Source organism: Cotesia glomerata, linkage group LG1 (genome assembly GCF_020080835.1).
Source record: "Cotesia glomerata isolate CgM1 linkage group LG1, MPM_Cglom_v2.3, whole genome shotgun sequence".
Taxonomy (NCBI): Eukaryota; Metazoa; Arthropoda; class Insecta; order Hymenoptera; family Braconidae; genus Cotesia; species Cotesia glomerata.
Genome location: NC_058158.1, coordinates 36,150,786 through 36,174,121, shown reverse-complemented (window position 1 = coordinate 36,174,121; position 23,336 = coordinate 36,150,786). Strand labels below are relative to the sequence as shown.

The following is a 23,336-nucleotide window of genomic DNA, read 5'->3' as shown; positions in this document are numbered from 1 at the left end:
TCAACTTTTGTAACTTTAATATACATATATATACATACATAAATAAATTTTTTAACCAATGGTGTTTTTGGAACTTATTTGACTAATTATGACATATGATAGCAAAATCAGGTGAAAATTCCACCATGAGGACTAATGCAATAGTTATATTTCTAACAAAATCTACCTAAAAAACGTTAAAAATGTTAATTTTTCACTTAGTTATGGCCCAAAATAGGGTTGACCCCACTTGTAAATAATTACCGAAGAATCACATTAGTTTGATTTTATTTTTTTTTTTATTTACTCCGTCGGAAATATTTTTACTTACACACAAATTAATACTCTTATTAGAATAGTGTAAAAACTAATGAAAATTACAAATTGTCACCTCTTAAATAGAAAAGACAGAATCTTATCGCCTATAAAATAATTCAAGTAAACAGATTTAAAATTAGCCTTCAGCAAAATAGATAAAAGTTAATTTGTAAGACCACAATTTGATTTCTTCTTTATAAGTAGTACACGGTTTTATAAATATTTATAAATACTTATTTTTTATTGTAAATATGAGTGTACTCGACTCGACAAGTGACTGATTTAATATGTTCATTCACTTGATATGCAAAGAAGAAATTTTTTTTCAGCTTTCTAAGACTGCGGTTTGAAATTCAACACCCAATACTTTTTTTATTTGCGTTATGTTGACAAACGAGTACTAATTTCATGGCTTCTAAAGTAAAACCTGATTTACTTTGAATTTTATATAAAGACATTGAAAAAATTAAATAGATTAAAACATTGACTTACAGAAGCTAAAAATGTACTCAGAAAAATGAGGAGAATTTTATTTCTTCTTTTTTTTTTCTTTAATTTTTTAATAATATCAACAATAATTACAATTAAATTTATGATCTATTGTTCACACAATAAAAAACTTATAATACACAGTATTATATCTTCAAAATATATATTTTACAATTCTCTAGATTACTTAACTTAAAAAAATAAAATATATTTAAATAAACAATTAACAATAACAATAAAATAACGTAAAAAAATAATGAAGACTTTATCTCTGCCGCGTTACTCGTGTACCTGAAGTTGAGAAAAAAATAAAATAATAAAATCTAAGGAGATAAATAATTGACTACTTTAATCCATTAGCTTCTTTTTCCTTTTTCAATTTCTTCTCGTCAACTGTATCGCATTTTTCTGTAGTCTCCGTCGGTTCTTGTTTGAGTTTCTGTAATTCTTCGCCTTGTTCATCGTCATTCGCGTACAAATTGTTCCAGGGTTGTTCTTCACCAGTTCCCCAAATTAAATACAAAATTCCACTGCAGGTTAGGTTGGCAGCAGTGATTAAAAATACTATCCGCCATGATTCTATTGTTTGCTGAAGAAATAATTAAAAAACAATTATTAGACTCATGTTCATCACAATGAATAATTAATCATTAATAATAATAATAATAATAATAATAATAATAATAATAATAATAATAATAATAATTTCTTTAAAATTTTAAATACTGTCTCTAGATACATAATTAAGAAATGACCTTGTATCTTGTAAACTATTGGCATTTTTAAAGATATAAGCTCTCCCCGACATTACACTCATCGAGACCTTTCATTTGAGTACCCACATCAATTTTTTCATATATTTATATATATTACATATATGTATATATGAAAAATATATCAAAATGCATGTGGGTACTCAAATGAAAGCTCTTGATGAGTGTAACATTGAGATGAGCTTATATCTTTAAAAACGTCAATATTTAAGAAAGTACAGTGCAGCTTAACAGATATCTTGTGAAATATTGACATCTTTAAAGATATAAGCTCATCCCGATGTTAGACTCATCGAGACCTTTCATTTGAGTACCCACATCAATTTTTCATATATTTTATATATTTATATATATATGAATGTATGAAAAATATATAAAAATGCATGTGAGTACTCAAATGAAAGCTCTTGATGGGTGTAACATCTAAATGAGTTTATATCTTAAAAAATGTCAATTATTAAGAAATGACTTTGCTATCTTATCAACTAATGATATTTTTGAAGATTCAAGCTCACCCCGACATTACATTCATCGAGACCTTTCATTTGAGTACCTACATCGATTTTTCATATATTTTATATATTTATATATATTATGAATATGTATTTATGAAAAATATATAAAAATGCATGTGGGTACTCAAATAAAAGCTTTTGATGAGTGTAACATCGGTATGAGCTTATATCTTAAAAAATGTCAATAATTAAGAACTGACTTTGCTATCTTGTCAACTAATGATATTTTTGAAGATATAAGCTCACCCCGACATTACATTCATCGAGACCTTTCAGTTGAGTACCCACATCAATTTTTCATATATTTATATATATTATATATATGTATATACGAAAAATATATAAAAATGCATGTGGGTACTCAAATGAAAGCTCTTGATGAGTATAACATCAGGATGAGCTTATATCGTTAAAAACGTCAATATTTAAGAAAATACAATGCAATTTAACAAAAGTCATTATTTAATATCGCAAAATTTTAATTTTTTATAGTTTAAAAGTCACAGCAGTCACATGGTGACTGCAAGGTCGCAAGTTATTAATAATGAATGAAATTGACAATTTCTTCACTTACATTTCCATTAGTGAGAATGCCTACAATAGTAGGTGACAACGCTCCAGCTCCATTTGCAATAAGACCGCAAATTCCGAACAAAATACTGCTGTAATTCGGACTAAGATCTACAAAATTAGCGAGCGTTGCCGAAGAAATCGCTCCGTTGGTGATAGTCCCACAAAGCATGAAAAATACTGCAAAGTTAGAGTGACACCCGCTGAGACTGAGTCCAACAATGAAGCAAGCCTGAAGAATAGTTGCGATGAACATTGCAAGTTTTCTCACTCCTGTGCGAGTCATTTTGTTGTTTTTTAACAGCCAATCGCAGAAAATGGCAAATGTGTAGGAAAATATCATCAAAGGTATGTGCGGAGCGCCTGATATTAATCCAGTCTAAAATAATTAATTTTGTTTCAGTCAAAGAAGCTATGAAGTACATAAAATTTATTGATACTCACCATATTGATGTCCCAGCCATGAATGAAACTAAAGTAACTGGGACTCTGAGTCAAGAGAGTGTAAAATCCCCAAGTAGCTCCCCAATGAGAGAAAACTGCGATCCAAAAGGGCCCTGAAGTTAGGATATGTCTCCAAGGAATCGGCTGTTCCTTGCTGTTCTTCACGATAGGCGGCGTGTTCTCCAAAATGTACTTAAGTTCGGCTTTGCTGATTCTCGGGTGCTGCTGAGGCGAATCGTAGGCGCAGTACAGCCAGAAGCAGTACCATATTGTTCCAGCGACTGACATTGTATAGAACGCTGTTTCCCAGTTGAAGTAATGAATTATTATTGCGCAGATCAAGTACGTAAGAGATGTTCCGACTGTTCCGCCCATGTAAGCGCTCACAAACTTACTTCGCTCTGTTGGAGGGATCCATTTTGCTGTCATCACGTTCATTGAAGGTAACACTACTCCCTATTTATTAAGAAGACTATTAATAATCATATCATTACTAATCATATTAATAATAATACTATATCATATCATATTAATACTATTAATAATCATATTTTACATTTATTAAAATGATAATGGACATTATAGAAATATTTTATAATTTTATAGCATTTAAATTACTATGAAAAAATATTAAGAAGATATTTGATAATTTCTTTATTTAAATAAACTAGAAAATTATTTTTAAAAAATTTCAATTTTTTAGAAATTCTAAAGTTAGAATTTTTTTAATAAATTTTTCTTGCTATATTATTTGTTAAAAATATTATAAGTTTCTAAATTTCGGTGTCATAAAAAAATTTATTAAAAAATTCCATGACATTAAAGAGAGTAGTTACTTGACTACTTATTCTTTAATTTTAATTAACAAATAAATTTATTTTGAAAAATTATTTTTAAAAAAATTTCAATTTCAATTTTTTCTTCTTTCTTCAAGTCAATTTTTTTTTCTCATAATTTATTTGTTAAAAAAATTATAAAATCTTCATAAAAATTCCACATGTGAAAATTAAAAAAAAAATTATTAGTGGAAATTTTTAATACTGTAGTTTATTTTTTATAAAAAAAAAAAAAAATTCACAGATTCGGTAGAATCTGGCGCCAAGTTCCGTTCAAATCCGTTGTAAACGGAGCGCCAGACTACCGACTATGTTTACTGTAAGCAGAACGGTTTTTTGAGGCTGCGAAATTTTATTTAATTCTACGGTACTTTTTTTACCCAATTTGTTTATCATAACAGTAATTCATAATTTATTTCACCGTATTAATTAATTATATTCACTTATAACAATTTATTCACTTGAAATTATTAAATTTTATCAGCACATACTATAGCTCGCTCACAAATTTCGATCCTGACTTTTTTTTGATGGAGAAAGTTCAGCGCCACAGACTAGATAAAATAAAAATGTGTAGTAATCCTCCTATAGATAAGCAACTAGAATTTAATTTGCGCGCGCAAGCGCGCGCCTCATATTTATTGTCATGATATATTTATGTGTCGTTTATGTATATTATATTCACTTTCAACCAATCAGAATGAGAATAAATATTTTCAACCAATCACAACACGAATAAATTGGTTTCACATACATTTCATCTCAATTTCATTATGGGACTAGAATTTGAATTTGCGCAAGCGCACGCCTGACTATAGCATTTGCATATATTTTCATGCTTATGATATATTCGACCAATCACGTTACGAATAGTTTGATGCCACATACATTTCATCTCAATTTTATATTAGGACTACAGTTAAAAAAAGTAATTCACAGCTTACATTTACGGCCGCCAGGGTGCGCTGCAATTATTTTTACATAAACTGTAGCTTCAAGGGGATAGTTTGCAGTAAAAAATGCAGTCAACACGAGATTTAAGTTGGTACCAATTGTAAATTTTCATTATAATTACAAAAAATACTAAAATCCGAACAAAAACAGTTTCACTGTAAAAGAGTCGCGCCAAGTCCACGTTCATAAGACTATTAGGAAAAAAAAATTTTTTTTTTTCTTTACAAAAAGATACAAAATAAAAAAATTAAAAAATCCAAGTAACCGATATGATTGTTTATGATTTTCGGAAATTAAAAAAAATTTTATTGTAAATTTAAAAATTAAAAAAAAGTTTTAGAACGTACTTGGTTTGCGTCATTGTGTATTTCAATTTTTTAAAAGTCCTAGTAAATAGATTTTACGAATTTCATTAAAAGTAAAATATTTTGCAACCACGCACACTAAATACGTTCTAAAACTTTTTTTTTAATTTTTAAATTTACAATAAAATTTTTTTTAATTTCCGAAAATCATAAACAATCATATCGGTTACTTGGATTTTTTAATTTTTTTATTTTGTATCTTTTTGTAAAGAAAAAAAAAAATTTTTTTTTCCTAATAGTCTTATGAACGTGGACTTGGCGCGACTTTTTTACAGTGAAACTGTTTTTGTTCGGATTGAGTTATTAGCTAACTTAAGTATCATTAATTAATTTTTTTATTTACCATAACAGCACCCTGAAGAACTCTTAGAGCCAAGAACGCATAAAGATGATACTTTATCGTCACTGGAATGAGAACTACGATGATACAAGCTATGAAGTTAGCGCCTCCGAAGATCAACTTGGTTCCATAATGTTGTGCTAATAATCCTCCGAGGACGTGCGTGGCCCAGTAAGTCCAGAAGAAGGCTCCTAGCACCATTCCTTGCTCATACTCCGTCCAATTAAATCTGTCTGTATACTAAATATTTATTTTTTTATTAATATTAATATTGACAATGGTAATAAGTTTTATGAGTTCTTCTCTATTTTTAGCTGAATTTTTAATGATACTAAAATTAGCGGACGTTTAACAATTTTTTAATTAATTAAATTAATTGCACCATAGTTTTTAAAATTTTCGACATGTGAAATTTTTTTTAATAATTTTTCAATAAAATAAATTACAAAAATTTTCAGGTGTCGGCTAATTTAATTTTCATTAATTCTTACCGAGATATTTTGGCTGAGCAGCGGATTTTCTACAGTGACAGTGAAAGTCGTCAAACTAGATGAGTTTCCGGATGTACACTGAGAAGTAGTTGGTGACTTTGCTCTAGGTACCACCATCGCAACTATCGCTAAATTCAAGCTGAACTTCAGCATGTAATTTATGATGCATCCTGTGAAGACAAGAAGCCAAAGCGTTTGGCGACATGACAGCAATTCTTTGCCTGGAATTGAAAATTTATTATTTTTATTTACTGTCTTTTACTGATAAAGATTGAGAGATCCAAGATTATTTTTATTAATAATACAATGATTAAGAAATTACTGTCAAAATTTATATAGTGTTGATAATTAAATGACGATAAGGTAATTAAGAAATTTTATTTAATGATTTTTTTTTGGTAATTATTTACAAGTGGGGTCTACTATTTTAATTTTCATTCTTTTGAAAATTTTGATATATATATATATATTTTTTTTTTTTTTTTTTTTGAAAAAATACTTAAAAAAATGAACAATTTAAAAAAAAAAAGTTTATCACAATTTTAACAAATTTTCAAAAAATATTTATAAATTTTTTAGAAAATTGGGATATTCAACTTTTTTTTTTAGTTTGTTTTTTTTTATGTAATTTTTAAAAAATAATATATATAAAAAACATCAAAAAAATATAAAACAGAAATTTTATCCAAAAACATACACGGAAAGAACAAGATACCACTGGATATCATCTCAGATTATACTAAGCGAAAAAAAATTTCAGATAGTAGCTAGTATAATCCAGATTACAATGAGTATAATCCAGATATCACACAGTATAATCTAGATTTTTCTAGCTACTATCTGAAATTTTTTTTCACCACAGATATCACTGAGTATAATCTGGGATGATATCTAGTGTCATCTTTTTCTTTCCATGTAAGAGCTAAAATTTTTTCCAACTTTTGATGGGAAAAAAAGCTATTGAAGTCTTTATTTTTTTCTTTCACGACATTTTTTATCATAAATGCGCCGTAAAAACAAGCAAAATTAAAAAATGTTAATTGTTCACCTAGATATGGCCAAAAATAAATTTGACCCCACTTGTAAATAATTACTTTTTTTTTTATTTTGTAGACTCAACGCTAAAAGATAAATATTATGGAGTCAAGACTGTTGATGAATATAAAGTATCAATTTAATAAATCAAAATCTTACCTGCGATCATGTTTGTGTGATTGAGAAGATATTTAAAAAAGAAGAAATATATTTAAGGTAAATTTAATTTTTTACTCCATAAAATAAATAAAATAAATTTGTTAATAAAATAACAAGTTACTCAGACGAGTGATTTAATAACTCTGAGACATCCCTCAAGGTGTAGCATCCAATTAGTACATCAGAAAAAGACAACAAGTGAAATGGGAGAATTGATAAGAACTTCCCGATGCGCCAGTCGAAACAGTAATTCAACGTGACAGTCTAATAAATATATTATACATAAACTCGCACTGTAATCATTAGCTACTGTAATTTTAACTTTTTAATTGTTCTTCACTATAAATCAACCGGTCGCTTCATACAGAATCATTTTTTATTTCTTCTTGAAGAAGTAACACTCAAAATTCAGAACACTAATTACTTAAAATAATTAGAGACGATTCCGGATTGATTTAAAAACAAACTGAGGAAGTAAAGACAGTACTAGAGTAATTTAAACTCTTATCACTTCCTTCCTAGGCATTAATTTTGACAAGTCCCGTCACTGAAGCTTATAAACGTTAAGCCGAGCGTGAAGTTTAATCCTTTATTTAATTACCCATGCAAATACTTAATATAATTTATTTACAATTATAAATAGCTACTAAAAAAAATAATAAAATAATTGCCGACAATGTCAATTGTACTAAGATGAAATAATCATACGTATTAAGCAAACATTGAAAAGTTTCCGTCTCTTCAGTGATAACCATCAGGCACTAAAATAATCATTGAACAAGCAGCTCTTTTTTTTCTTAATCTTTTGTACAAATATATTGCTGTTTATTTTAATAATCGTTATTATCAAATGCGCGACTATTTCCTACTATACATTAATTAAGTTTTTTATTATTATTTTTTTACATATTTATATTTATATTTTTATTCTTAGGCCATTGATTTTTTTTCTTCTTTTGCTTTACAATTAAAATTATTTATTTTTAAATTATCAGTATCTCGGGAGTCGTCATTGATTTTTACTTTTAATTTTGATAGTTCTTCTTCAGCAGCGTCGGGTTTTTTACTCTCGTTCCACGGTTGGACATCCGAAGTACCCCAAATTGTGTAAACAATAGCGCTTATCGCTAAATTTGCCGTCGCAATTATAAAAACCAGCCGCCATTGTTCTACAGTTTGCTGTAAAGACAAAAAAAATTATTTCTTCTTTTTAAAACTTTAAAATTTATTGATAAAATTTTTATAATAATTAAATTATACTAAAGTTAGTTGACAATTGTCAATTTTTAATTTTTACAAAAAAATTATTGAAAAAACATTTTTTCTTAATTTTTAGATTTGAAATTGTTAAAAACAATTTTTTATGACTAAATTTTCAGAATTTATTCTAAGAAATAAATTATAAGAAAAAGTGATTTTAAAAATTCTATTTTTAAAGCTTAAAAAAATTATAATTGCAATTTTTTACAAATAATTTTCTAGATTTAAGTAATTAATTATTTTAAAAAAATGCTTCTAAAAATGTTCAACTAAAAATTTTTTTTTTATTTTTAGATTTGAAATTTTTTAAAAAAATTTTTTATAATTTATTTTAATAAATAAATTATAAGAAAAATTTATTTTAAAAATTCTATCTTTAAAAGCTCTAAAAATTATAATTGCAATTTTTTACAAATAATTTTCTAGATTTAAGTAATTAATTATTTTAAAAAAATGCTTCTAAAAATGTTCAACTAAAAATTTTTTTTTAATTTTTAGATTTGAAATTTTTTTAAAAAATTTTTTATAATTTATTTTAATAAATAAATTATAAGAAAAATTTATTTTAAAAATTCTATCTTTAAAAGCTCTAAAAATTATAATTGCAATTTTTTACAAATAATTTTCTAGATTTAAGTAATTAATTATTTTAAAAAAATGCTTCTAAAAATGTTCAACTAAAAATTTTTTTTTAATTTTTAGATTTGAAACTTTTTTATGACTTAATTTTTAGAATTTTCTTTTTTTTACAAATAATTTTCTAGATCTAGTTTATTGTTCAAGAAAAATAGAAAAATTGTCAGTGTAATATTTTTTTTAAATAATTTATTTGCAATAAAATTAAAAAAAAATTTTTAATGTCAATTAATTTTAGTGATATTAATTATTAATTTATTATAATTAATTGATTGATTATAATTAATTGATTGATCATAATTAATTGATTGATTATAATCAATTGATTGATTATAATTAATTGATTGATTATAATTAATTGATTGGTTATAATTAATTGATCGATTATAATTAATTGATTGATTATAATTAATTATTACCTTGTGGTTTGTTAAGATACCAACGACTAGTGGAGAAATGAACCCAGAGATCCCAGTGAGAAGTCCGCTGAGTCCAAGCAAGACACTGGCGAAATTAGGACTCAGGTCGACCAAGTTTGCCAAAGTACCAGCAGAAACTGCGCCATTGACAGCTGTACCTGTCATCATGAATAATATCGCGAGTGTTGGCTGACACCCGCTGAATGCTAACCCGAGAGTTAAAATAGCTCCTCCACCTGAAGTCACCAAGTTTGCTAGCTTTCTGACGTTTTTCAGCGACATTCTGTTGGTTCTTAGCAACCAGTCACTGAAAATTGAGTAAGTATACGAAACTATCATCCGTAAAATGTGCGGAAGTCCAGAAAACAATCCAGTCTGTAAAAATGATGAAAATTTATTTAGAGGAAATTTGATAATTTTAAGCATTTTTTTAATAAATAAATTGTGTTATAAAAAAAAGGAGGAAAAATTAGGAAAACGTTGACCCTGAAGGCCATCCCTGGAACTTCCCGCTAATTCCATACTTAGGCGCTTAAAATTACACCAATGACGTTTTGAGCTCTTCGAGCTCAAAATACAATTGATGGGTTATTTTGAGCTCTCCAGGCTCAAAGAGATTGCTTTCCTATGCTTTTGAGTGTAGCTTAGGTATAGTAATTTGAGCCTGAGTAGCTGTTTTAAGCTTTTGAGCTCTTCGAGCTCAAAAGTCTTATCAAAACTGATAAAACACGATTTATTCAATTTTCAAACTGCTATAACTTTTGAATGAATGAACCGATTTTCACGCGGTTGGCGGCAATCGACGCAGTTTTTGAAGCTCCATGAAAAATTTTCAACTTTAAATCGATCGAGCCATGAATTTCGAAGTTATTACAAAAAAACACTTTTTTCGATTTTTTTCGACAACGATATCTCACGAACGCATCAACCGATTCTAACGTTTTTGGTGGCGATCGATGGGGGTTTTCAAGGTTAAGAGCTGATTAGATTTTGAGACCGATCGGTTCAGCCAATTCGGAGATATTTAAAAAAAATTAAAAAAAAACAACTTTTTTTTTCACTTTTTTTGGATTTTCTCGAAATCTACCGGTCCGAATCGGTTCAAATTTTTAGGAAATCTAAGTTTAGTGAAGCTCTTTCGAATGCCACCAACCGCGATGAAATCGGTCAAGTCGTTCAAAAGTTACAAGAGGTTTACATACACACACACACACATCCACACACACACACACACACACACACACACACACACACACACACATACACACACACATACATACAGACGTACGGACATCATCGTAAAAATAGTCAGGGAAGCTTCCTGTGACCTTCAAACGTCGAGATTTGATGAAAACTCGATTTTTGTAAAACGGGGTGAAAACAATAACTTCCCGATTTTTAAAAATCTGAGATTTTTAGCGGGAAGTTAAAAATTGCCAGGTAGTAACCCAAGTAACATGTGCTTGAGCCAGATTTTGGTGCCAGCGTCTTGAGCAAAACCCCTAGTTGCTAGTGTCTTTTTCTACATATGGGTCTTGCTCAAGTTTATTTAAAAAGACATGGTTCAAGATTTATATATAACTAGCTCAAGACATCTTGTGCAAGAATATGAGACAAGTCTAAAGCAAGGTGCATTGAAAAACTTTCTGACGCATTTTTTGTACCAGAAACTCACACCAAAGACTTACCCATGACTTGCTCAAGATTTGCTCAAGATCTGTAATTCTCAGAAATCCACTGATTCTATAGTAAATATAGGAGGGGTAGAATGATCCCAGTCAGCATCCAAGTCAGAAAGATTTCAGTATGAAGTCTTTTAAAAAACTTCTTATAGAAGTCCTAATGTGACGTCTTAAGGAGCTCTTTTTTACGAGGTCAGAACTAAGAGCTCTTAATGAACTCATAAGTTTGGAGTCAATTTTCTGACATCTAACTGAGTCCCTTTTTTGGACTTCTTTTTGAGTTGCGTATAATGAGCTTATAGACATTATAAACAAAAACACAAATTTCTTTTTAATATAAAGCTGTCAAAATCTTATTCATTTTTCATTTATTACTTTCCTGATTGAGAAATTAAATTGAAAATGTTTAAAAATAATTCGAATTAAATGATTTAAAACAATTTGAATAGATTAATATATAGATATACACTTGGTATAGGTTAACTCATTTCTCTTAATCCAGGTTAATTAAATTTTTCAAAAATTTTAAATTATATTATGAAGTAATAGGCAATAATGTTAAAATCTGGTTCGTAATCAAACTAATTTAGATAAAATAATAAAATTGGATTTTAATCTGAAAAAATTATGTGAACTTTCTACATTTAAGGAGTACTTAGTAGATTTTTGAATATTTTTTAGTATATAAATATTCGTAAAAGTTACTTTTTCTCTATCGATACACAGTATCAAATAGAATAAATAATATAGACAATGATCGCAACATTTCATCACTATATAAACTTAGCTTATAAGAATAATGAGATGTGTAACGACATATCGTTTGAACAGCGTAGGGGGTTAGGTATCGATCTAGCACGCGCGCGACTCGGGTTCGAATCTTAGTTACGGCAATTGCGATTTTCACTTTCTCTCTTTAAACCGACAATATTAGGTCAAACTAAAATAATAAACATTCGAAATCAGCATCGGTGCTTCATGAAACTCTGAATTATTTTTCATAATTTACTTTTATTATTATTATTATTAATATTATTTTTGTTGTGTTCTTATTATTGTTATCATTATAATAGCGTATAGAGATAATAGTTTAAAAAAACTAAAAACACGCTTTTTATAGAAAACCAAACTAAAAAATAGAAAATAAATTTTAATAAATTTAAATTAAGAATAGTGTTAAAAATTTCAATAAATATAAATTAATAATAGTGTAAATAAAAAAATGTATTTTATTTTAAAAAGCGTGAGGTGCATGGTGTCAATAGTTATAAATATTTTATTGACAGATATGAGTAGAGTGATTATCATTTTGATAATATCTTAAAAAGCACCCCACGCTTTTTAAAATAAAATACATTTTTTTTATTTACACTATTATTAATTTATATTTATTGAAATTTTTAACACTATTCTTAATTTAAATTTATTTTCTATTTTTTAGTTTGGTTTTCTATAAAAAGCGTGTATTTAGCTTTTTTAAACTATTATTTATTTTTTGCTTTTTAGTTTGGTTTATTTATATAAGCGTGATTTTTTAATTTTTTAAAACTATTGTTTGTTGAATCTCAAAATTATTCAGGCGCGCAAATTACCCACGGAGAGTTACATACCGACATACTGACATACCAAGTGAAGTTAATAAAAAATAATTATTTATAAATATTATAAATACGGGGAATCAGAGTTCGATTTCGAGAGGGAGCCTGAGAAACGGCTACCAGAACCAGCGAAGTACGCAGGCGCGCAGATTACCCACGGAGAGTTACATACTGACATACTGACAAACTGACAAACTGACATACAAGTGAAGCTAATAAAAAGCGTGTAATAAAAAAATCATTCATTTGTGCGAGTTCAGAAAAAAGAGCTCTTTAAGAGCTCGTTTTGATGAGTTCTTAAAGTCTACAATAAGCGGCGCATTCGACCTCTTCAGAAGGTCTTAAAGACGTCTTTTAGACGTAGACTCTGACGTCCAAATCAGAAATCTGAGCTCATTCGGAATAACTTAATACGTCATTTTGCTATCTGGGATGCGAACGGTCATTCGAAAACATTACATCTTGAGCAAATCTCGAGCAACTCTTGCACAAGTATATTTAGCATGCTTCTGGTGTCAGTCTTTCTCAAGACTTGAGCTATAATCTGGCCCAAAGTTCTTGTACAAGGCTTGTCAATTGAATTTGCTACAAGTATCTGGAGCAAGACCCATAGGTAGAAAAAGACACTAACAACTATCGAAATTAAGACCAGATTTGCTCAAGCCTTGAAAAAGATTGCTATATGGGAATTTTTTGATTTTTCGGAACAAATTTGATTGTTAAATAAAAAAGATACTGAAATCAGCTGACATCTGTCAATTTTTTAGATTTTTATAAAGAGTAAATTATTATAGAAAAATTCTAATAAAAAAATTCTACTTATAGAGATTGAAGAAGAATAAAAGTGGAAATTTTCAAAAAATATTTTTAATAATAAAAACCAAAAAAATTGTTAAATCTCAGCTGATTTAAGTATTATAAATAAAATAAAAAAATGATGAAATGAATGCTAATTTTAATTTCATGTAAAAAGGTAATTGTTAACATTTTTATTTCTTCATAGTTGAAAATTAATTAATTAATTTTGTGCACTTACGGCTTTTAGATTCCACCCATGAACAAAGTTGAAATAAGATGGCGCTTGTGTCATGAAGGTTAGAAAACCCCAAGCGCCTCCCCAATGGCCGATCGCGGTGATCCAAAGAGGACCGGATAGTAATATTTCTTTCCAAGGAACTTTTTCTCGGGAACTTGTTTGCACTGTACCCGCAGTATGCTCTAGAATGTATTTTTGTTCGGCCTGGGAAATCCTCGGGTGGATATTCGGGGAGTCGAAGACCAAAAAGTACCAGAAGCAATACCAGATGATTGCAAGAAGAGATGTTATGTAGAAAGCAGCTTCCCAGTTGAACAAATTAATTATTAGAGCGCAAAGCGGGTAAGTAATAGCTGCTCCGATTGAACTACCTGAGTTTAGAGATAAAAGTTAGATTTATTATTTTTGTTTTTTTTGTAATTAATTTTATATAAATTATAATTACCCATATAAGCACTAACAAATTTACTTCTTTCATTTTGAGGAATCCATTTTGCAGTCATGTCATGCATAGCTGGCCACATTACACCCTAACAAATTAAAAGTAAGTTCATTTTTATTTTTTTAAGAATTTTTTTTATAAATAAATTATAGTAAGAAAAATTTTATTTTTGGAAACTCTAAAAAATTATAAATGCAATTTTCTAAAAAAAATTTTTGTTCTTTTTTCAAAAAAATAAAATCTCAAGTGTCATTTTTTTTTTAATTTGTAATAATAATAATAATAATATAATCTCAAACAATTAATTTAAAATTAATTATAAATAACTTTTTGGGTATCAAGGAAGAAATTTCTGAGAGTTTTTTATAGAGTTATGAGTAAGTAAAAAAAAAAAATTACCGAAATTAATCCTTGCAAAACCCTGACTGTTACCAAAGCATACAGATGATAGTGAGTAACAAAAGGAATTGACAATCCAAGTATTGCTACCACGAAATTTCCAAGACCAAAAACCGTTTTGGTGCCATAACGCCGGGCTAGAAGTCCACCCGGCAATTGCGACAACCAGTGTAACCAGTAATAGGCACCCAGAGCAAGACCTTGATCGTACTCGTCCCAATCAAACAATTGTTCTAACTAATGTCATTATATTATTATTAATTTAAAATTTAGAACAATTGGCACATTGAATTATACTTTAGATAATGTTAATAGTAATAATATTTATTTTTTCTACACTGATAAAAAAATTAACTTGACTCAAGAGTCAAAATCTTGAACCAAGAAATAATACTAAAGTTAGCCGGCGTTAAAAAATTTTTCTATTTTTTTCAACAATTAAATTGCAAGTAAAAAAATACTTTGAAAAAATTGCACGTATAATTTTTCAAATTTTCTACATCTGAAAGTTTTTCTTTTAATTTTATTGTAACAATTTTTTCAATAAAAATTTTCAGGTGTCGGCTAATTTAATTTTCATAACTAAGAATACCATTTTAAAGAAAATGATTTTCTCGAGTCAAAAGAAGAAATTATTGAATATTCAAGAATTTATTTTCTTGACTCAAGAAAATCTTTTTCTTAAAAATGATATTCTTGGTTCAAGATCTTAGCTCTTGAGTCAAATTAATTTTTTTATCAGTTATAGCTACCGAAGAATTGGGAACGATGCTCGATGTGGAGAATAGCGACAAATCAGTCGATTTATTCTTCGAGTGGTCTGGTGATACGATATAAACTGCTGAACACTGGGCTACTGCAGCGGCCTTTGCTCGAGGGATTATCATCGCTACAATTGCTAAATTCATGTTTATTCGCAGCATATAATTTATAGCGAAACCACAAAAGACTAGAATCCAAAGCACGTTTCTGCATGATAGAAATTCTTTGCCTGGAAGAAAAGAAAAATAATTATGTCTTTTCAATATTTATTATTTAAATAAACAGTCAGTTATTTTCCGTACAGTAGGAGGTAATTATGGTAATTGTCATGATACAAGATTGTCAAAAATCCGACTCCATAGATATATACGTTTTTCATTAATTGTTGAACTTTAATCTGTTATTTATAAATAAGTAGACAGTCAAAGATTTTAAAAAATTTTTTTTTAAACTCACAACAAATACATTAAAAGACTGTCAGTTTTTTTTAAAGTTTCTGATAGTTAGTTTTTTTTTTTAGCTAAAAAACTGGTACGGAACTGCAGAGAGCGTTTGCAATTAATTTTAAATATCCAATTTTTAATTAAATTCATCTTGGATTATAGGTAGTCAATCGACTTCAAATTTTAATGGTAATTGTATCATCATATTATCATATTATTATTAATAATAATTATTATTAATGAAAATTATTATTACTAATAATAATAATTATTATCATCACATTGTTATTAATAATAATAATTATTATTAATTTTATATATATTTTCCTTTGACAATTTTCAATTCATTGGCTATCCAGTCTAATACAACAATTTTTTTTTCTCTAATTATTTATAATATAGTTAGCCTGTATTCCCTCCACACGGAGAAAAATTAATTATACTACCTACTATACAAAAATAATAACTCCTACTATCTAAAATGGTAATAAAATTAATTAGTAACAAAATAATAGGTGGTATCATTGACAATTTTAATAGTTACTATTAATAATGGTAACGATTACTATCGAAAATAATAATTGTAATTATTATAAATTACAACTGTTACAATCAAAGATGGTAACTGTAACCATCTCAGATTGTAAAAATTCTGAAAGAAAAAATAATATCAATTTAATTAAATCCTTTATTTACATCCATATTTTAGCTAATGTATATTTTTTTCTTTGAAATATTAAAATATTTTAAATTCCCTTCAAAATTTTTTTTTGAAAATTTGATTTTTTTTATTTAAAATTTTTTTTTTTAATTTGAATTTTATTGAAAATTTTGATTTTTTTTGGAAATTCCAAGTTCTTTTTGAAAAATTTGGCGTTGAAAATTGTTTTAGACAAATAAAAATTAATTTTTTTAATATTTTAAATTAATAAATTAATTTTTTTAATCTTTTTTACTAGCTTAAGTAGTAGTTATTATGGTAACTGCAACCATCAGGTTATATTAGGAATTACGATTTTGATAATAGTAGTAACTAATTAAAATAATAACAGTTATTATTACTGATTACCATCATAATAGTAGTAGTTACCATCAGAATTGGTAAATACGACAATTCAGATAGTTTACATAATTATTTAAATAATATTTACTACTATCGAATTCAGTTAATAGATTTTAACATAACTAGATAATAAACTCTACCATAAAATTTTCTCCGTGCAGGCATAAACAATTTTAAATTCATATCTAAATTTATTATTAAAGGTAAATTTGACTGAAAAAATAATTCGGACGGCCCAGACCAGGGCTCGAACCTGGATCTTTTGGTTACGCGCCAAATACGAGGGAATACAGGCTAACTATAGGGTAGAAGTACCGTTTGTGGCCACTGTACCGTTTATGGCCATTTATTGTTTAAATAAACGATTGAAATGAATTTATATTAATAAACCATTACAAACTCAATTTGTTTTATTATAAATTTTTTAAAATTCAACAAAAATATGGTATTATAATATTATAATTTTTTATAAATTAATTCAAATGTTAACTGGCCAAAAATGGTGCTAAGGTGGCCAAAAACGGTACTTCTACCCTATTATAAATAATTAAAGAAAAAAAAAATTGTTGTATTAGACTGGATAGTCAATAAATTGAAAATTTTCAAAGGAAAATATATATAAAAGTAATAATTATTATAATCATATTATTAATAAGTATAAAAATATTTATAATTTTTTGACGGTATGCCTTAACTACGACAACTACCTTAATAAAAAATTAGCGATAGAATAAAAATATGTACATTTAGAAATTTTATCTAAATCTAAATAACATTACGTACATAATTACGACATTTAAAATCTCCGAGGATAATATTTTAAATTTATTGAGTGTTTGACAATGACGGAGCCAATGTCGAGACTGTGACAATTAAATTTTTTTAAAATATAACTTTATACTAATTAAACACTGTAAATACATAATCTTCGAGTTTTATCAGGTAAAAATAGTACGTAAATGAGATAATTAAAAATAAAGCAATGTAAATAAATCTTTAAAAAATATTAATATTTATATTTATTAATTTTAAGAGTGAAGATTTAAAGAAGAAAAAAATTGACCTGAATTTTTTTATTGTGACCCCATATTGACAGTGACAATTACCGTGAAGAGCCGGGTATCACAGTGATCTCATTGAATAGATTAGAGTGAAGGGCGCCTAAGCATCAATAATCGAGTAATAAATAGTAAATTATCCAAACATTACCACGAGGGGACTCAGATATGTATTTATAGCTTTTTCCAATCTTAATTATCATTTAGTCTATAAATAAAAATATTATTTCTTTCTTACCTCGGTAATTTATTTACCGGGCTTGCCAAAAAAATCTCTTTCATAACAATTATTTACTTAAATTATTTAATAAAATTATTTTTGGCGTCTTACTAAGTCAGTGACCGCAATAAATTACCTTCTTTAATTAATTACACATTTAATATTTTCATTTTTTTATCAATAATAATATTTATCTTCATAAAAGTTATTTATAATTAATAAATAATTTTTTAAAATGCCTTACCCATTTTTTTTTCTATCTTTTTACTTGTAAAAATTTTTTTTTGTGTATTTAATTAATCATCTTAATAATTAATAGCGACACAATTTTTTTAGTTCAAATTGATCCGCGCTTTATCAAAAACAAACACATTTATATTCTTCTTTTTGTTCTTAATCAACTAATCACTTTATGGTAAACTAAATACAATAATAATTATTATTTTATCTTCTTATAAAATTTTAAGCTATGGAAATCTAAATTTTGTAATTTTCTAGAGGATGTCAATCACTTCATGCTCTTGCTGCGGTTACTGCTCTGAGACTACTCTAATCCTGTGCCGCTTCATTGAAACATATATAAATTACATTTGATAAAACGTAATAAAAATGGGTTCATATATGTAAGTACTACGTATATTGCTATAAGTATGTATATTAAGCTTTTTACAACAATATCAAAGGCAATATAATTTTTTACGATAGTTTATCACCCGGCTAATTAAAATAAGAAATCACTCTGTTTTTATCAAAATCTAATAATTAAAAAAAAAATTTTTTTTATTCCAATAAAAGAAAAAATTATTGTAATATTATTTTTAATTTTATAAAAAATTTTAAGTATTTTGATAATTGTCGGAGCGAAGAAACTTTTTACTACTCTATTTAATTTTTTAATAAAAATTTAATAAAAATTCTGATAAAAAATAAATAATTGCAATGATAATAAAATAGAATTTTTGTCGTTAATAGAAGTATTGTTGATTTAATTAGAAATAATATTTATCATAATGAAGAATATAAGATTAATACAAATGAATAATTAATTCATTTAAATTATCAGTTGCAATAAAATTTTTTACACAGCTTCTCTCATCAATTATTACTATTGTGCAATTTATCAGCAAATTAACTAATAGTTCCGATTATTACAACCCGTGTAAAAAAAAATTGTCCCAAGCGTGGGACATCCAAACGTGACACAATTTGGGACAATTTTGGGACATCTCAAAAAAAAATTAAAAATTTTAAAATAGTGCGTTTAAGTAATTTTTCGTCGATTTTAGGTATTTTTTTGAAGATTTTCAGAAGACTTCACAATTTCATGACAATTTTACTACAATTTTAAATGGTTTTTAAATGATTTTGAAGAAGATAATTTATTTTTGCACAGCTGTAGATTTGTCTAGAAATTAATGGATGAAACATTTTAGGACATTTTTGGGACAACTTTAGGACATTTTTGGGACAACTTTAGTGACATTTTTGTAGTCAATTTTAGGACATTTTTGGGGACAATTCTTAATGTTTCTACAACAAACTTTGAACATTTTTAGAACTAATTGACGAGACTTTTGACCGATTTCAAGAAAGATAATTTATTTTTGCACGCTTGTAGATTTGTACTAAAATTAATAGATGAAAAATTTTAGGACAACTTTAGGACATTTTGGGACAACTTTTAGGAAATTTTTGGGACAAATTTAGGACATTTTGGGACAATTTTAGGAAATTTTCGGAACATTTTTTAAATATTTTTTTCAAAAGTGTCGTGAAATAGTTCTAAAAAATTTTCAAAGTTTGTTGTAGAAACATTACAGAATTGTCCCAAAAATGTCTAAAATGTCTAAAATTGTTCCAAAAATGTCCTAAAGTTGTCCCAAAATGTCCTAAAAGTTGTCCCAAAATGTCCCAAAATTTTTTCATCTATTAATTTTAGGACAAATCTACAACCGTGCAAAAATAAATTGTTTTTTTTTAATTATTTGAAAAACGTTCAAAATTGAAAATGTCCAAAAAATGTCCTAAAATTGTCCCAAAATGTCCTAAAATGTCCTGAAATTGTCCCAAAAATGTTCAATAAATGTTTCATCCATTAATTTCTAGACAAATCTACAGCTGTGCAAAAATAAATTATCTTCTTCAAAATCATTTAAAAACCATTTAAAATTGTAGTAAAATTGTCATGAAATTGTGAAGTCTTCTGAAAATCTTCAAAAAAATACCTAAAATCGACGAAGAATTACTTTATTTTAAAATTTTAATTCCCAAAAATGTCCCAAATTGTGTCACGTTTGGATGTCCCACGCTTGGGACATTTTTGGGACAATGTTGGGACAATTTTTTTTTACACGGGAAATGATTGTTTAATTTATTATTATTTTGTTTTATATTCATAATAAATTATTGTAGTTCGTTTTATATATTCATAAAAACTCCGCGTAATTTTATAGCTTCACACTAAAATTATAATTAAATTTTTTTTTCACCAAAGAAGAGAGTTAAAAAGATTTTTCTAAAATTTTAAGTCTATGGTACTGTGCAACACAGTTCCACAAGATTTTATCTGACTACAAAACTCTGTGATAAAAATACTTCAAACAAAAATACTCATTGACAAAATACGTGACGTGCATCCCATATAATAAAGAAAATATAATATATTTTTATTTTTAATATTATTAAATTGAATCCAAAAAATTTAAGTGAAGAAAAATAAAATTATTAAACACTTGACCGATTATTTTTTTGACGGTCAAGTGATATTTTTATTCAATTATAAATTAGAGTTTAAAATTTTAAGTAAAAATTGATGATCCAGGTAATGTCAATAATTATTTATTTTGTAACAGGGTAAATTACCCTTAATCGATAAGTCACCAGAGATCGATAACTTTTCGACTAGCATTTGAGCGCATCGATCTTCGGGCCTAGAGAGAGAGCAGGAGGGGGTATTTTTGGGGTCGTTATATAGACGAGCCATGCGTGGTGTCCGGAGAAGTAGTAAAGTGTTGGAACGAGTAACATCAAGAAGTCCAAAGAAGGAAGCGAATATCAACCATAGGAGTTTCTTCAACCAAATTTACACCAGGTATTGGACTTTGGAAATGATGAGCCTTGGGGCCATATACCTGGCTCATCAAACACACTACTTCTCATTTTATTTATTCAAGTTTGGATAATTCAATTGTTTAATAATTTTGCTTAATAATAATTAATTATTTTAATCAATTTAATTTGTTAGCTTGTGAACAATTCCTCCTGGGGATTTTACACCCGAGGAATGTTCTAGACCTCCTGGGTTTAGGTCGTGAGTATCTAAATTGTTAATTCAGCTGGTTAATAATTATTAACATCTTAAGATTGGCTAAATTAAATTCATCTTTTGATTAATCAAATTTAATTAATTTCTGAACATCGAGAAATATTCGAGTCGGCAGCTCACGACCAGTCAAACATTAGTACCCGAGGTCAAGCCAATAACGAACAACGTCGTCCATTTTTTTGAGCGCGCAGATTCCTTGAGAATTTGATGACGCAGTAAATTTATAAAATCAATGCGTGGACTATTTTATAATTTATAGCAATTGAATTACCACGTAATTAATTATTTTTACATTAATCATTTTTATTGATTTATATTTTTATCATTTATTGAAAATCACTTAATTATTTATTGGAAACAATTTTAATTACCGGAAGTTGAATCATTGAGAAAACTGCGACGCATTTAGTAATTGAACGTCGTGGATAATTTTCTGTAATTACTTTAGACCGAGGCGGATTATTAATTATCCAATCGTCATTCTCAAATTACTAGAAAATAATTATTCCACGTGTTATTAATTATTGAGAATTAATTTACTAAATTTCGGAGCAGATAAGACTGATGTACCCGTAGATAAACTTTCGGCAAATAATTTGTATATTGAGAAATTACTAATTAATTATCTAATTTGATTGCCAATTTCTACTTGGGTTGTCTTATATATTGAAGTCATGTACTGGAAAATTGTCAATAATTTAATATCATTGTTCCGGTAGAAATTGTTATGAAACTATTTATTGTGTGGATTACGTCCAGTAAAATTTTAGTTAATTTTATAAAGAATGTTCTTCGAAAAGAATTTAAGTTAATGCGCAGAGTTAAGCTCGTATTAAATTTGGAATAAAAGAAGCGTCGGTTTTAAGCCGGGATTTTAAGAAGTAAATTTTGTTAATTCATTGAGAATAATTTATGGTTTTATTGTAAGCTAATGACTGAACAATTTTAGTGAAAATTAACGTTGTAAAATTTTGGAGTAATTTTTGTAATCCAGAAAAATAAAAGTAAAGCCAAAGTAGAATAAAGTGTGTGTGAGACGCGTGGGACCAGCAATTATGTGTGTGGAGATTGTGCGGGTTAAGAGTGTGCGATTGTACGGGTTCTCTGCTTGTTGATGGTTTGCCGAATAGAGCAATTCGTACAGTCCTAGAAGCCGTTGTATAATAGTCGCTGCCAAAGTGAGGGTACAACGGTAGTAAGATAGAAACTGCAGTATGGTCTGCTCCACTTATGAGGGTACTGTGGGGATTAAGAATTTTCTTGGACGACCCCTACTTGTTGGATGGTTTGCCGAGTAGGGGTAATCAAATCTTTAGTGCGACGTTTTTCTTACTTGTTGATGGTTTCAAGCCGGGAGTGGAAGACTAGCGTTAAGTCGGAGTAGCCGGTTTTAGCCCGAAATCCTCCAGTAGTTGTAAGTGAAGTAGTTGTGAAGGTGAGTACGTGCAAGGGCACGAGTTGTGAAGTAAGTTTTTATTTTTGTTTTGTTGTAAATAAATTTTGGATCCAAGTTGTTAAATAAAAAGATTTAATTATTTACAGATCACCTTCCTCCACTCTCTCTCTTTCCCTTGTAGATTAATAAGCTCAAAGCTTCTGGCATCCATTCCAGGAACCGAGAAAATAACCCTGGTGGCGCCCTGAATCAAAGCATTAGAGTCATTTGTTGTTAATTAGTTGTTTTGTTTAATTTGGTACTGTCAATGGGGGGCCTTAAGTACGGGA

The 23,336-nt window shown here is 27.8% G+C and overlaps 2 protein-coding genes and 1 long non-coding RNA gene across 4 annotated transcripts in view; 1 reads left to right on the top strand and 2 right to left on the bottom strand.

The window, feature by feature from the left end:
- Positions 1-1,023: 1,023 nt before the first annotated feature.
- Positions 1,024-7,693, bottom strand: LOC123263137 (sialin-like). Its single transcript, XM_044725680.1, has 6 exons — positions 7,269-7,693; positions 6,075-6,295; positions 5,587-5,823; positions 3,089-3,544; positions 2,649-3,023; positions 1,024-1,375 (listed from the first exon to the last, which is right to left on the bottom strand). The coding sequence occupies exons 1-6, from the start codon at positions 7,276-7,278 to the stop codon at positions 1,130-1,132; spliced, it is 1,545 nt and encodes a 514-aa protein (XP_044581615.1). The 5' UTR covers positions 7,279-7,693; the 3' UTR covers positions 1,024-1,129.
- On the top strand, positions 2,923-19,585 carry LOC123263154. Its single transcript, XR_006509107.1, has 3 exons — positions 2,923-2,936; positions 6,908-6,989; positions 19,573-19,585. It is a non-coding gene; the product is annotated as an uncharacterized LOC123263154 (long non-coding RNA).
- Positions 7,844-23,336, bottom strand: part of LOC123263127 (sialin-like) — a 22,504-nt gene continuing 7,011 nt past the window's right edge. The window contains exons 1-7 of one of the 2 annotated variants that reach the window (XM_044725659.1): positions 18,531-18,843; positions 15,493-15,731; positions 14,741-14,977; positions 14,345-14,429; positions 13,900-14,270; positions 9,584-9,958; positions 7,844-8,447 (exon numbers count right to left, since the gene is read on the bottom strand). In XM_044725659.1, the coding sequence (XP_044581594.1) occupies positions 8,199-8,447; positions 9,584-9,958; positions 13,900-14,270; positions 14,345-14,429; positions 14,741-14,977; positions 15,493-15,731; positions 18,531-18,534 (1,560 nt within the window). In that variant the 5' untranslated portion in view covers positions 18,535-18,843 and the 3' untranslated portion in view covers positions 7,844-8,198. Of the gene's footprint in view, positions 8,448-9,583; positions 9,959-13,899; positions 14,271-14,344; positions 14,430-14,740; positions 14,978-15,492; positions 15,732-18,530; positions 18,844-23,336 lie in introns of those variants that run through there. The other variant, XM_044725666.1, reaches the window with a different exon arrangement.

Bases quoted from the DNA above. Each gene is read 5' to 3' on its own strand.
- LOC123263137 (XM_044725680.1), bottom strand. The intron at 3,545-5,586 runs GTAAATAAAAAA...CTTAATAAATAG, and splicing joins TTCTTCAGGGTGCTGTTATG to GGAGTAGTGTTACCTTCAAT. The intron at 1,376-2,648 runs GTAAGTGAAGAA...TTATTTCTTCAG, and splicing joins GCATTCTCACTAATGGAAAT to CAAACAATAGAATCATGGCG.